This window comes from Coenobita brevimanus, chromosome 115 (assembly GCF_032717465.1).
Source record: "Coenobita brevimanus isolate Jiangsu-jjx chromosome 115, ASM3271746v2, whole genome shotgun sequence".
In the NCBI taxonomy this organism is placed as follows: Eukaryota; Metazoa; Arthropoda; class Malacostraca; order Decapoda; family Coenobitidae; genus Coenobita; species Coenobita brevimanus.
This window is the reverse complement of record NC_137068.1, coordinates 17,977,604-17,991,712: the sequence shown is the minus strand read 5'-3', so window position 1 is coordinate 17,991,712 and position 14,109 is coordinate 17,977,604. Positions and strand designations below refer to the sequence as shown.

At 44.4% G+C, this 14,109-nt stretch overlaps 1 protein-coding gene across 1 annotated transcript in view; it reads left to right on the top strand.

The window, feature by feature from the left end:
- Positions 1-1,501: 1,501 nt before the first annotated feature.
- TfIIB (transcription factor IIB) overlaps positions 1,502-14,109 on the top strand; it is a 43,351-nt gene continuing 30,743 nt past the window's right edge. Inside the window, exons 1-4 of the mRNA XM_080286927.1 lie at positions 1,502-1,771; positions 8,926-9,035; positions 9,645-9,755; positions 13,717-13,903. Of these exons, the coding sequence (XP_080143053.1) occupies positions 1,502-1,771; positions 8,926-9,035; positions 9,645-9,755; positions 13,717-13,903 (678 nt within the window). The remainder of the gene's footprint in view (positions 1,772-8,925; positions 9,036-9,644; positions 9,756-13,716; positions 13,904-14,109) is intronic.

Sequence of the window (14,109 nt, the reverse complement as noted above, 5' to 3'; positions counted from 1 at the left end):
GTTCACTGTTTCACTGTTACCTTACTTATTCCACCAATCTTTTATATTGTCACTGATGCTTTTCTCACTGACTTCCTTTATACTGTTAATTCACTGTTCTGCCTGTACTTCACTATGTCATGGACACTGTGCTTTCACTGTCACTTCTTTTGGGTCTGGGCGTCGTGGCAGTCAAGTACAAGGGCAGCGGAGGTGACTCAGCCTCACTACTGATGGGGCTGGGTTCCGCCAGGGGCTTCTGTGTTCAGGGGCCATGGGATCACGCGTACAGGCGTCCTCTCTCGTCCAGGGCTGCTGGTGGTGAAGGGTCCCCCACTTTCGAGGCTTAGCGGGAGTCTGGCCCTTGGGGCTGGGGCCGAATAGCTGCCTGAACTTCTTGCTCAGGTGCCTGACTGAGGACGAAGATCTCCGGGGTCTGAGTGTAGGGAGGTCCCGCCTGGGGATCCTGGGGGTGGTCTGGAGGTCCCAAGGGCTGCGGTCCCCGGTGTTCGGAGACGCTGTCAAGACAGGGCTGCTGCGTTGGCCTACGTTGGGGTCCGTCAGGAGAGTCCTCTCCAGATCCGGCTGCAGGGAGAGGAGCCCGGTGGTAGTCATGGGGCCTCTCCAGTACTCCTCGAGGCTGAGGGCTCCCTTTGGGTAGTAGGTTGGTGAACAGGAGTCAGCACCTGATGGAGGAGTGGCTACCAGCTGTCTTCTGCCATAGAGCCCGGCTACTGGATGTGGCCTTCTGGGGGTGCGGCTACCGGCCGTCGCTAAGGCCCAGATACTGGCCGTGGCCTGGAGGAGGGAGCAGCTACAGGCCAACTCAGGGGCACCTTCAGAGTGGCAACAGGCTGTCTCCTGACGAAGTTGGGAGCGGCTACCGGCCATCTCCTGGTTCCCTCCGGAGCGACTGCAGGCCATCTCCTGTAGGAGGGTCGAGCGGCTACAGGCCGTCTCTCAAGAGGCACCTTCAGAGCAGCTACTGGCTGTCTCATGACAAAAGCGGGAGCAGCCACAGGGAGTCTTCTGTTTGCCTCCAGAGCAGCTGCAGGCCATCTCCTGTAGGAGGGTCGAGCAGCTACAGGCAGTCTCGTTAGGGGCACCTTCAGAGTGGCTTCTGGCCATCTGACGACAACCGGAGCGGCTACAGGCCGTCTCCTGTTTGCCTCCAGAACGGCTGCAGGCCGGCTCCAGTAGGAGGGTTGAGCGGCTACTGGCCGTCTCAGGGGTGCTGACTGGAGCTGGAGTAAGAGCTCCATCCCGTGGTTGTTGGTGGTTGGCTCGCCCGGAAGGTAGTCTCGTATTCCTGCTATGGTGGTGGTGGGCGAGCTCTGGGTCATAGGGGTGCGCGGCCCAGGCGGACTTATGTCCTTGTCATCTGGAGTCCAGGTGCGCTGTATATACTTCTAGGTGGGCTCCTTCTGGGGATGTCAGGTTGCCCTCCGTGACATTATACTGCATTTTAGGGTGTCCCAGTTGGCCTCTGGGTGAGTGGCGAAGTGAGCAAAGGATGTCCCCCATGGGGATAGTCACAAGGGCAGTGGAGGAGAGACATACAGTGGTCGTTACCTTCCCGATGCAGACGGTGGCTTTCGTTGCTGTTCCACATGCCCCTGAGACAGGAAGTGAAGGGCGTACGGTGGCTGTCCCTTCCCCAGTGCAGACCGTGGCTGTCACCGTGGTCCTACTCCCTGAGGAGGCGGTAGATGAAGGGCATACTGTCCCTTCCCTAGTGCGGACGGTGGCCATCGCCATGGTCCTGCTCCCTGAGGAGGTGACAGATGAAAGCGTACGGTGGCATTCCCTTCCTTCCCGGTGTAGACCGTGGCCATCACCGCAGTTCTGCACTTCTCTAGGGCCGCAGCAGGGAGACGTACAGTGGCCGGTCTCCCCCAGGTGCTGACAGTGGCTGTCACCATGGTGCTGTTCCCAGGAGTGGCTGCAGGTGGAGGGCATACAGTGGCTGTCCCTTCCTTCCCAGTGTGGACGGTGCCTGTCAGGTGGCCGTCCCTTTCTTCCTGGTGCAAATGTGGCCGTCAGGTGGCTGTCCCTTCCTTCCCGGTGCGGATGGTGGCCGTCACCGCGGTCCTGCAGGGGGTAGCAGCAGAAGAATGTACCGTGGCTGTCTCTTCCTTCCCGACGTGGACGGTGGCCGTCGTCGCGGTGCTGCCTGGGACTGTATTCCCACAAGTCCCACCCCGATCCTGGCGAGCGCTGGTCTAGTTGAAGTAGTCTACCAGCCCGGCGTACTTGTGGTTGGGTCTGTTGAAGGGAAGAGGGTCACATGGTGGCGGGGGACATAGGATCCTCTGGCTCGGATCCCTTATTCGCTCTACGCGCCTCCCCGGGGCCTCCCCTATGGGTTTGTATTTCGTCACCCTGTCCGTTGCCTCTCCTTGGGGTTGGTATTGTGCCACCCCTACCGAGGTCTCCCGTTGGGGTAGGTATTTCAGTAAGACATTAAAGGACTATACATTCTGATTCATTCGACACTCCTTAGCTGAGTAAAATGGTCTGGCAGCGAGAAGGAAGAGGAGTCATCGTACTGAACGTTACGAAGGCTGTGAAAATGACATGACACTTTTCCCGTGATAAAGTAAATGCCTTATAATCTAATCTAATCTAGTAAACCTTCGAGTATTGGGAAGAAGGATGGCGAAATATCTGGATAGAACGAGTTTACCATTTCACAAGACTGACGACTGGTTTAATTTCCATATAATCGTTAACCGAAGTGGCTCGTTCCCTCACATTCAATAAATTGTTTACTCTGGAGGACTGTTTATAAATATAGAATATATACAGTATACTACGTCTACAGAATTTAGGAGATTTTAACAAATAAGAGGTACGTGGCAACTCTATCAAATCTAGGGTTATCAAGTTAGCCTATTTTTCGTTGTACGTATACGCTTTATTTAGCGCCAACATTTAACGTTTAGCGACAAGAAACCTAACATTGATTCAGATATTTTAACACAACTATTATGATGGTATACAGGTTTCGCCACTACTTCTAATTATTTTCATGCTATAGTTGCATTGGGTGACGTGCCAGCAAATTTTGAGGGTGAGTTAAGCTGTATTGCGAAAGTGGGCTTGGCAACTCTGTGTGGGTCCCCTTGAACACCGTTTGACGTAAACATGGCGAGCAGGTACGTTACAGGTTCCTCAATATATTCCTTCCCACGGCAGTATCAGGTCGATCTTCGTTCTCTTAATATACCTCATTAATTTTTAAAGGTGTGTAACGTGTGTGGGTGTCTAAAGGAGGGCGGAAGTTGGACTAGGATTGGTTAAATAGGCCTCCATTCTTTGGCTGCCCCAGTTTTTAATGCATTTTTATAAATCATTCACACTCAGGCAGATTGTTTTAGTGTGAATGGAACTTTTACTGTAAATTTTTGCAATCTGGTAACATTCTGTTATTTTTCAGTGGATAAGTTGACTTTTAATTCAAAGAAAAATAATGAAGGTCGCATAGGCTTTACAGTGAACAAAGCTTTCCACGAGTCAGCGCCTTCGTTACGGTAACGTATTTTCTGTTAGTTTTACTATTGTTAGACGATTATATTCATGTAAAGAAGAACCTCCAATTGTGAAGGAGCTGAAGACTCCATCCTGCTTCTTCAGAGAGTCTCCCTCAAAGTTATATAGTAAATTCTGGAAATAAGCCTACCTAAAATGAATTAAAAAACGAATGGTAGTGATAGAGTTAAAAAACAGACAGGCAGAAATTGTTAACATTTCTTTTAACAGACCCAAAATTGTTGGTGCCTAGTGAATTTTGTTATGTTTTGCAAATCACATTTTTGCACTAACAACCCCTCACCCACATCAGTTCAAGAACCTTAGCTTTGCAAAGAAATTTTGGTCAGAAGTATTTAAAGTACAAATCAAAAATGGAAAATTGTAATTTCAGTATTACTAACAAAAAAGCTAACAGTATATTAGTACTTGACCACCAGGGAATGTCTTCCGAATTTCATATTCCATTCGGTCTCTCGCAGGTTGATTAAAATATGTTAGGGTAGAAGATTTGGTCTGATAGGAATTGTGGACTTCCAACTTTAGGTTTAGTGGCAGTTCTAGGTGGGTAAAATCATGCGGAGTCTGGGTGGCAAAGCCCTCCAGTTAGCCTAGGTTAAGCTGACGAGATTGTCAGTAAACAAGTTAGCTCTACTGTGAGCATCCAGGCAGCTTTTGTAACTCTTGGCACACTGGGTGAAAAAATATAGCCTGGAATGCCATGTGGGACCTTAAAAGACATCAACTTCATTTTTGGATTTCATCCATATGCACAAAGTTCTATCTATCTATCTATCTATAGCCCGACGCCCTAATCCCGCAAAGGGTGGCCGCAGACAAAACGCCTCCAAGTCACTCTGTCACCCACCATTTGACTCCCCTCCCCCCAACTCACCCCCCCCTCCCTCATATACCTCTCAACTCCATCCCTCCACCTCATCCTCGGTCTACCCCTCCCTCTCCCTCCCTCCACCTCACCTACATACACCCTCTTAGTCAGTCTTTCATTCCCCATCCTCTCCACATGTCCAAATTAACATTTGCACAAAGTTACAAATGTTAATTTTGTTAATAATAATTTTGTCAATGTTAATTTGGTCAATAATATCTAGAATCCAGGGGGGGGGGGAAAACGAAATGTTAGGTGGGGTACTGGATGACCCCCAGTGGAGCTTGCGCCCTCCTAATTCTTGCACTATGAGTTTCCACTCAAATGTTGTGCTTATACTCAGGCCAGAGACAAAGTCATGGTCTGTCAGATCCCTAAAACATTAAGTGACTGAATGGCATCATTTAAAAAAATGTGTTGGGGTCAGTCTGACCCCACATGGTGTACGAAGGGTTAAATACCCTAAAGTAGATAGAAATTCATTCTGTATCTGCTTTGTAGTAAAAAATCAACAAGCATTGATATAGCTGTGCTGCAAATTGTCTATCTATCTATTCATAGCCCGACGCCCTAATCCCGCAAAGGGTGGCCGCAGACAAAACGCCTCCAAGTCACTCTGTCACCCACCATTTGACTACCCTCCCCCCAACTCACCCCCCCCCTCCCTCATATACCTCTCAACTCCATCCCTCCACCTCATCCTCGGTCTACCCCTCCCTCTCCCTCCCTCCACCTCACCTACATACACCCTCTTAGTCAGTCTTTCATTCTCCATTCTCTCCACAAATTGTGCTGAAATTAATTTCCATATAAACGTGAGAATATAAGAAGTCAGATGGAATTGCCATGCCGTTGTGGTAAAGTTCTACCCATACCATAATATAAACCAAACCTGAGCATTCTTTTGTCCCTGCCATCTTGGAACTAATAGAGAGACAAGCTACAGGAGAGCTTCCATTAAGAAATGGAGAAGCTTTTATGACAGGGATTATCCTTCATAATTGTATACGGTAATTACTGTAATTTATTACAACCAGAGTCTTTGGAAATAGCGCAACATTTACCATACTAAAGAGCACCAGTTTAGGTTTGTTGACAGTGGTGACGTTCTACAATGGTCAGTGGGTCGAGTCAGGTTAGGTTATTTTGTGTTAGGTTAGGTTAGGTCATATTAAGTTAGGCTAGTTGGGATGAGTGATGAGTGGTGAATTGTCCAATCAGATTGACCTGAAAGTCTGGCATAGAAGGAAGCCACTTCCCTCAGTTTGTGTGTAAAATTAGTAAGGTTGTATAGTTGATATCTTCAAAATTATGTAGCGTTTCCACAACCTTTTAAAGCTGTCACAGTGGTATTTATATTATAATGCCATTCATTCTTTCATTCATGTAATAATCTGTTGAGAAAAATACTATTGTAAATTCTTTTTTTTTTTTTTTTTTTTAATTGTAATTTTTATTAGAAATGCCTTATTTGGCCTCCCATTTTGAAAAGAAATTTCCAGCAAAAAATGACAATAAAAAATCGATCATAACACATGAAAACCCATTAAAACAACAAGCATATAAAAAATGGCCATACCAAACCTGTGTACCTAACTGGGGGCTTCACTCTCCTAGACCCCCCATAACATTAACCTTCCAGACTGCCACTAAACCTAACCTTGAAGGCTGCTCAAAACGAAACTGGCCACCTACCGTACCTTAAAAAGCCACAGCTGTGTCGGTATGTTTGTGCTGTTTGTCTGTGTCATTCGGTGGGGCTAGGGATGTCTGCTGTCTAGCATGCACATGGTTTTAGGGATAGAGAAAGTACTATACTATTATGCCATCAGTATCTAACTCCTGCTTTATACCAGCACACTATATCACGCTTAGGGGATTGAGGCATTGGGCTATAGATAGATATATTATTTATAAGCCTGTGATTGTGAAAAATCTATAGGCTTGCCATGTTAATTCAGTAACATATCTGAACCATGTCCCTCTGCACAGGGCCACAACCTTCACACAACAGTAACATTATTTGAAAAGATGTTCTTGCTATTGCAGGCAAACAGAGTCACATTCAGTGCATGCAGGGCGAGTTAGGCTTTTGCTCATTGGTTAAAGGATTAGTCATGCTTCTCTAATGCATTAATTCAGGAAAGATTGGTAGGGGACGACAGTGTAGGAAGTAATGACCAAGAAAATTGACACTGGGCATCATAGTCACAAATCACTTTAAAGTAGCTCTTGCAAGATCCAGATCCCTGTGCCATAGTCATACCCGGTAAGTAATTGTCATGGCAACTATGAAACACCATAAGTACACATTTGCAATAGAAATACTGTAGAGAAGACCCCCCCCACATTTTGAGGAGGAAAATATCATAAAGTGCACTAGAAAAAGCATTGAGCATATGTGAGCAAAAAATAAAAAAAATAAAAATAAATTCCAAGCAGGGAAGCTCCTGGAGTCTCACTAATTAGATTCACTTGCAAGCATCAGTGTACAGTACCACACTGATTGGTTAAAACACAACCATGACGAACAACGATTGGTTGAATTGTAATACAGTATTTGCAGTATGTACAGTATGTAGAAGACAGTAGAAGACTGATTACCTGTATCATAATATGTAGCATGCTCTCTTCAACAAAGTTACTACCAAGAAGTAAGCTTGTTGTCAGTTTCCTAATGAATGTCATACTTAAGGGGCAGTGTTCAAGTGCTTTACCAATTTTTTAGTTCAGTTGCTTATGTTAAGTTAGATCTGGTAGTGAGTTCTGGCCAGACAGGTATGGGGGCTTTCAGGGTTAGATATAGTGACGGCCGTAGGTAGTTAAAATCATGGAGCTGTTATGGGCTTGGGCAAAGCACCCTCGTTTTCGTTTTCGTTTTTAAAGGCTCCAACATGCTTGCATGTGTCGGCCTTGGTCACCTAATGGCGGCTCTCCATGCTGCACGATCCATTGCAGCCTCCCTGTTCAGTCCCTTAACCCTAAGGTCACACTTAATGACCTCGTCCCATGTCTTTCTCGGTCTACCCCTCATAACCCCACCCCCAATATTAACACTTCTCACCTTCCTCACCCAACTATCATCCCCCATCCTCTCCACATGTCCAAACCACCTCAATCTACCTCTCCTCATCACAACACCAATACACTCCAGTCCCATCCTACCTCTCAACTCTTCCATTGTAAACCCAGCCCCTCCAGGCCTTGGACGCAGGGACGCACTGCACATCCACCTAATCATTGTCATTTTTTGTACGTCTGAGCCGGCGAATGTCTTCCTCCTTCACTGCCCAGGTCTCACTGCCATACAGCATTACACTCCTAACACACGCTGCATACAAAGACCCCTTAGCACGTAGGGAGAGCCCCTCAATGTCAGGAGAGGCAAGAGCTCCCTGAACTTCTTCCAACCACTTCTCACCCTAGCCACAGAGCTAGCTCCAGCCCCACCTTCAGCACACAACATGTCTCCTAAATAACCCTGGTTAGATTAAGTTAGGATAGGGTAGGTATATTAGGTAAGGTTAGGTTAGACTAGTTCGTCCAGTTTCCTGTAGCTTCAGTTGAGTTGTTAATGTTTTTTTAGTAAGTTTGGTGCACTGGTGTAACCAGCTGGTGACACTGTAAGCAAGCACAGTACCTTGTGTGTCCAGATGGCTTTATTAGATACAGTAGGCATTGTTAGATACAGTAGACCCTCACTCTAATGGACCTTGATCAACCGGATATTGTATTTAGCGGACACCACGTACAGTAGTTTCGTCTACTATAATGAACAAAGTTTGTTCAGTGGGGCACAATACTGTACTTGAGTTTCCTACCCTTTGTACTCCAACCAGGCATGAAATTGCCCTCATCCCATTGTGATTGCTGAATTGTAATAACAGACCGTAGTAATACTGTACAGTGCTGTACTGTCCTATGCATGAAGATGTGATATGACAAGGATGTGAAATAAGCTACAGAAGGGCAACATTATGAGCCAGGTTAGTGTAAAATGGATATAGTTTTCATTTTTTGTACAAGAAAATGCTCTTGTACTCATTTGTTTTCAAACATGTGCTTGAAATACCTCCCTGGGGGGACCATCGGATAGAAAGGACTGTCTGTTTTATTGGATGAGGCTTCCCCCCAATTAGCCCACTAAAATGAGGTCTACTATACTCTGAAAGAAATATTATTTTTGTTATTGCACTCACTTCATATCTAAATCTGTATTGTCCTGGAGTGGTTTAATGAGTGTGCAGATGTTGAAGACCCGGGTGGATTGGTACCTTGCCGTTCTTATTTCCCTTTTCAGAGTTGGGTAGGCAGTGGGGGAACTTCTGGTGACATATCCTGACTTCCCTGCAATAGTTTAATGGTTTAATTGTACTAAAATTGTTTCCCTCAGGATCATGAAGTGTTAATAAGACACCTGGAATTGCTGTGCCTTGATAATATTTCACTTAGAGGTAAAATCTAAAAAGTGCCCAATATCTGTGGTAATCTGTGAACCATAACAAATAACCTGTGAAACTTTCCAGTTGGTGGGAAATTTTAAAGACTCCTTGATGGTTGCTGCACTTGCATTGCTCCACCCAGTTAGCCAGGCCACCATAGCTGGCCCCACACCACCCCGAATTCTGGTTATATGGTTACAGTCCAGTATTGTATATAGTTTTATGAGTTACTGGAAACCAATAGGCTTGTTACCTAGTGAAGAGCTGCCTGAAGTTGGAAGAAGAACAATAAAAAGTGACAGGAAGATAAGGGAGAAGCAGAAGAGAGGGGCAGACACAGAGATAGAATGATTAATGTGTAGGAAGAAGTATGTAGCACTATGTCAGGCGAGTGGATAATGGTCATCACCACCTGCCCGTGTGGTAAGATATCAATGAACCTTTCTCAGCTAATCAGTATATCTATTGCATATCTTATATTCCTGATATTCCATGGTTGTTGTTGAGTAACCCGTCTTTATGGCTGAGCTGGCTCATCAACTGTAGGCAAGCAACCACCCCTTCAGTGCATCTTGTACAGTAACTGATGTTCCCCTGTGGCAGAGTGTGGGGGTTTGGTTCCTGGGTGAATGCCACATTGTCTCTCCATCTAGATAATGGGGCACCATTTTAGGCTCCACATCTATGGTTGTATGAAAGGAAAATAATTCCCTGAATAGGTTGTATTACAGCATATGATGCCTGTATTGCTGTATACGCAGTATATACAGCAGGTACTTCAATCTGTTTTGTTATATTTTTAGGGGCAGGTTCAATGAAGTTTGCTGTCCACAACACCCAGAAGCTCACTTGATTGAAGATTACCGAGCTGGAGATCAAATCTGCTCAGAATGTGGCCTTGTCGTTGGTGATAGGTGAGTACAGTAGCAAATTTATTTTTCAGTTAAGCAAATGACAGGACATTGAATCATTGGAAACCTAGGATACCTGTACTGGTTTACATCACATTACAGTCATGTACACATAGTCTTTGATATGTCACCTTTCATTAGTTTATATAGGCTTCAGCATGCTTGCATGTGTTGGCCTTAGATACTTAATGGCAGCTTTCACCACTACTCAGTCTCAAGCAGACTCTCTGTTAAGTCTCATATTCATGAGATTACACTGTGACCTGGTGCCAAGTTTTTTTTCAGTCTGTCTCTTGCAACTTTAACCTCAACTGTTGTACCTCTCGTCCTCCACACCCAGTTGTCATCCTTCATCCTCTGCACATGGCCAAACCATCTTATTCTACTCTTTTTCATCACAGCGCTAATACATTCAGGTCCCATCCTTCCTCTTAATTCTTCATTCATTATCCTGTCCCTCTACCCCCATGTGTCATTCAAGGATGCACTACATATTGTTCTGATCATTCTTATCTCTGTACATTTGAGCCTCTGAATATCCTCCTTACAGCCAAAATCTCACTACCATACAGCATTACACTCCTAACACACGCTGCATGGAAGGACCACTTAATGCAGAGGGAGAGCCCTCTCAATGTCAAGAAAAGCAACAACTTGCTAAACTTCTTCCTACCATTCCTTACCCTTGCTGCCCAACTATTGCTCACTTTTGGCTTTCAGTTTTTTTTTTTCATATCCACAGTAATTTATAGAGAAGTTGCTTTTTAAGTTGCATTGCTGTCTATAAAACTGATTTACCATTTTGCCCCAATTTGCAGTACAGGTATAATAACCGTCGTATGAAAAAAAAAAAAGTGATTTTTGTAACACGTACATTTTTTGCCTTAATCTGGCCCAGATTTTCATCCTTTTGCTGCTTATTTCATGTAGGTCAGTGGAGGAAAGACAGCACTACTGTTCTACATCCTCTCCATAACACTTCTGTATGATTAGTATCTTGCTTTATGTTAATTTGTTTCCTGTACACCAGGAAACCATTTACTACGCTGGGTGGTAACCATATAACCAAATTATGGCGCCTGGTGGTTTAGTGAGTAATTATTGCGCTCCAATCGGATTGAGCCGGTGAAGGTTTATATCCAAGGGGTGGTTGGGGTTGATTGCTTATGTAATGCCACTCAGGGATGAGTGAGGCTGGTCACTCTCATCTTAAATGTTGGGACCAACTGCTTAGTCCCGGGCTCTTACGCTCCTCATGGGGCAATGTAGGCTTGGATGATGGATGGATGGATGGATGTTACAACTAAGCTTGGAACATTTATGATTAGTATCTTGCTTTATGCTAATTTGTTACAACTAGATGTTGAAGATGGAGAGATGGAAATTTAGGCCAGTTTATGGTAAGCAATGTTATATATAACAAGGACTTATTGTATGAAACATTCATTTTACCTCCGGAGGCTTTGTAGCACTTCTTCACATAGCAGTTTCTTTTGGTTGTTACACTTTTGTTGTTTATGTATTTCCAGGTGTACAAGAAACAAGGTGTACAAAAAACAAGTACTGGTGACGAGCCAAAGATGGCAACCATTTACTTCATTAGTTGAAACCCATATCTCTGCAGCCAAATGGATTTACAGTAATTCCATAATTATTTAATACACTATCACTTAATATGTTATTTACTATAAAGCTGTTAACTAATATATTAAGAATTTTCACTTAGCACACTATTTTTCACTGTTCAGTGGTCAGGATGTGCAATGAAAGGTCAGGGTTGATACAGCTCACACTGTCTGTTCTTAATACTGTATCACCATATCTTTGACTTACCTAAGGACTTCAATACTTGGTACACACCCAGGCACAAAATAAAATCTCTTGTTAATAGTTGTTTGCAGCCCAGAATATGATTTATTTTATTAACAGAGAATACAACCTCTTCTTGGAACACAACCCTTATTTAATGTGGTAGCTCGTTGGAACATATTTTAGTTTTAAGTGGGAAATTACTGTACATTGATCAATCTACTGTAGTACAGTAATTTTATGCAGCATAGGAGAATCCCCTGACATCATTATGAAGATACAGTATTTGTAAGAGCTGTACATGTATCTAAATCCACCCATTTGAGAAAAATCTGTCTATCTATCTGTCTATTGCCAGACGCCTCAATCCCGTTTGGGGTGGCCACAAACAAATCGCCTCCAAGTCGCCCTGTCCCCCGCCATTTCACTGCCCTGCTCCCAACTCACACCCCCCTCTCTCATATACCTCTCCACCCCATCCCTCCATCTCATCCTCGGCCTCCCCCTCCCTCTTCCCCCCTCCACCTCACTCACATACACTCTCTTCATCAATCTTTCACCCTCCATCCTCTCCACATAGCCAAACCACCTCAGTGTGTTCCTCATAACGCTTCCTATCACATCCACATCCACACCACAACGCTCCTTTGTACCCTCATTCGTCAGCCTGTCTCTCCACGTGACTCCACAGGCTCCTCTTAAATAACTCATTTCCACTGCTCTCACTCTTGACTTGTGTCCTTCCAACAATGTCCAAGCTTCACTTCCATACGTTAGAGTTGGTATCACAATACTGTCATGTAGTAACTTTTTCACTTCCATGCTCACTTCCCTGTTTCTTATCACTGCTTTCAAAGAACCAGCAACCTTTCTTCCCTGCTGTACCCTTTCAAGCACTTCACCCTCCAAACCTCCATCCTTACTCATCACAGTACCCAAGTACTTAAACGTACTCACGTTTTCCAATTCCTCACCATCCAACCTCGCTGTACATTCACTGACTTCACCTCTCTCATTGACCATCACTTTACTCTACCCTACATTCACCTTTAGATTCCGTTTCTTACACACTTTCCCAAACTCATCCACCAAGCCTTGCAGCTCCCCTTCGTCTTCACTCAACAACATAGTATCATCTGCAAACGACAGTACAGGGAGTTTCCAAACACTATCCTCTCTCACCAAGGCCACTCCAACATCCACTACCCTACCTTGTACCTATTTTATTACCCCATCCATGTACAGATTGAACAACCATGGAGACATGACACATCCCTGTTTCAACCCAACCTTCAAAGAGAAAAATTCACTTAGTTCACCATCCACACGCACTGCAGCCTTCGCACCATCGTACATACTCTTCACAGCATTCAACAACTTCCCATCTATTCCATATATTCTTAACACTTTCCACAATCCTTGTCCATCCACCCTGTCATATGCAAATAAAATTTGTCCAGAGTTGTCCAAAACAAATACTGTGTGTGTGTGTGTGTGTGTGTGTGTGTGTGTGTGTGTGTGTGTGTCTTGATATGAATTGTTTTAATGGGATAACTTACACACATTTAGAAAAGTTGTGTATTAGGATTTTTTTTTTTTTTTTTTTAATATGGTACTCAAATTGGCCTGTCATCAGGTATAGTATATACTGTATCTAAATAGAAAGTCCAAGTTTGATAAGAGGTCTGTAACTGGGGGGATGGGGAGTGCCACCCTCCTGCAAGCCTCTGAGTTCCAGCTGGCTAAAGTAATGAATATTTTTAAAAATTCATAAGGGCTTTCATATTATAAAGATCTTAATTACATTTCTTGTTTTCAAGAAAATTATTCTTGACATTTTAAAACTTCATCATCATCCATCATCCAATCCTACATTGCCCTATGAGGAGCGTAGGCTTTACGCATATAATTAAAAGTACAGTATACATAATTGTTTTTTCATTTATTAACATTCCCGCTAAAGTTGTTTAAACTGGCTTTCCACTAAATGAAGCTCACCCTCTCCCCCCCCCCCTCTCCTTCCATTGAATACCCAAGATATGGGCCTGGTAAGAGGTATTGTTTGCCATTAGGCCACTTTCCAGTTATTGACGTTGTGTACTTTGTCCATAAACTTTATCAGAGTGAACAGCTTAATTTAATCATTCATTTTCAGAGTAATAGACGTTGGTTCGGAGTGGCGTACATTCAGCAATGAGAAGGCAAACAATGACCCATCTCGTGTTGGAGGGCCTGAGAACCCACTGCTCAATGGCTCTGATCTGTCCACTATTATTGGACCCGGGACCGGCAGTGCCTCATTTGATAGTGTTGGCGGCCTGAAATATCAGAACCGAAGATCAGTAAGTGTCATCATTGTTATCACCACCTTCTGTATATCATCATCATCATCATCATCTGGACCTCTTTTCCCACCCTAGGGAAGGATGAGGAGTAGCAGTGTCCAGACAGCCTAAATTTGCCCAATCCAATGGGCCACGCTTCCATTCACTCATCACTCAAGCCCCTGGAATCCTGGCTCTATTGGATACACCAAAAACATTCACCA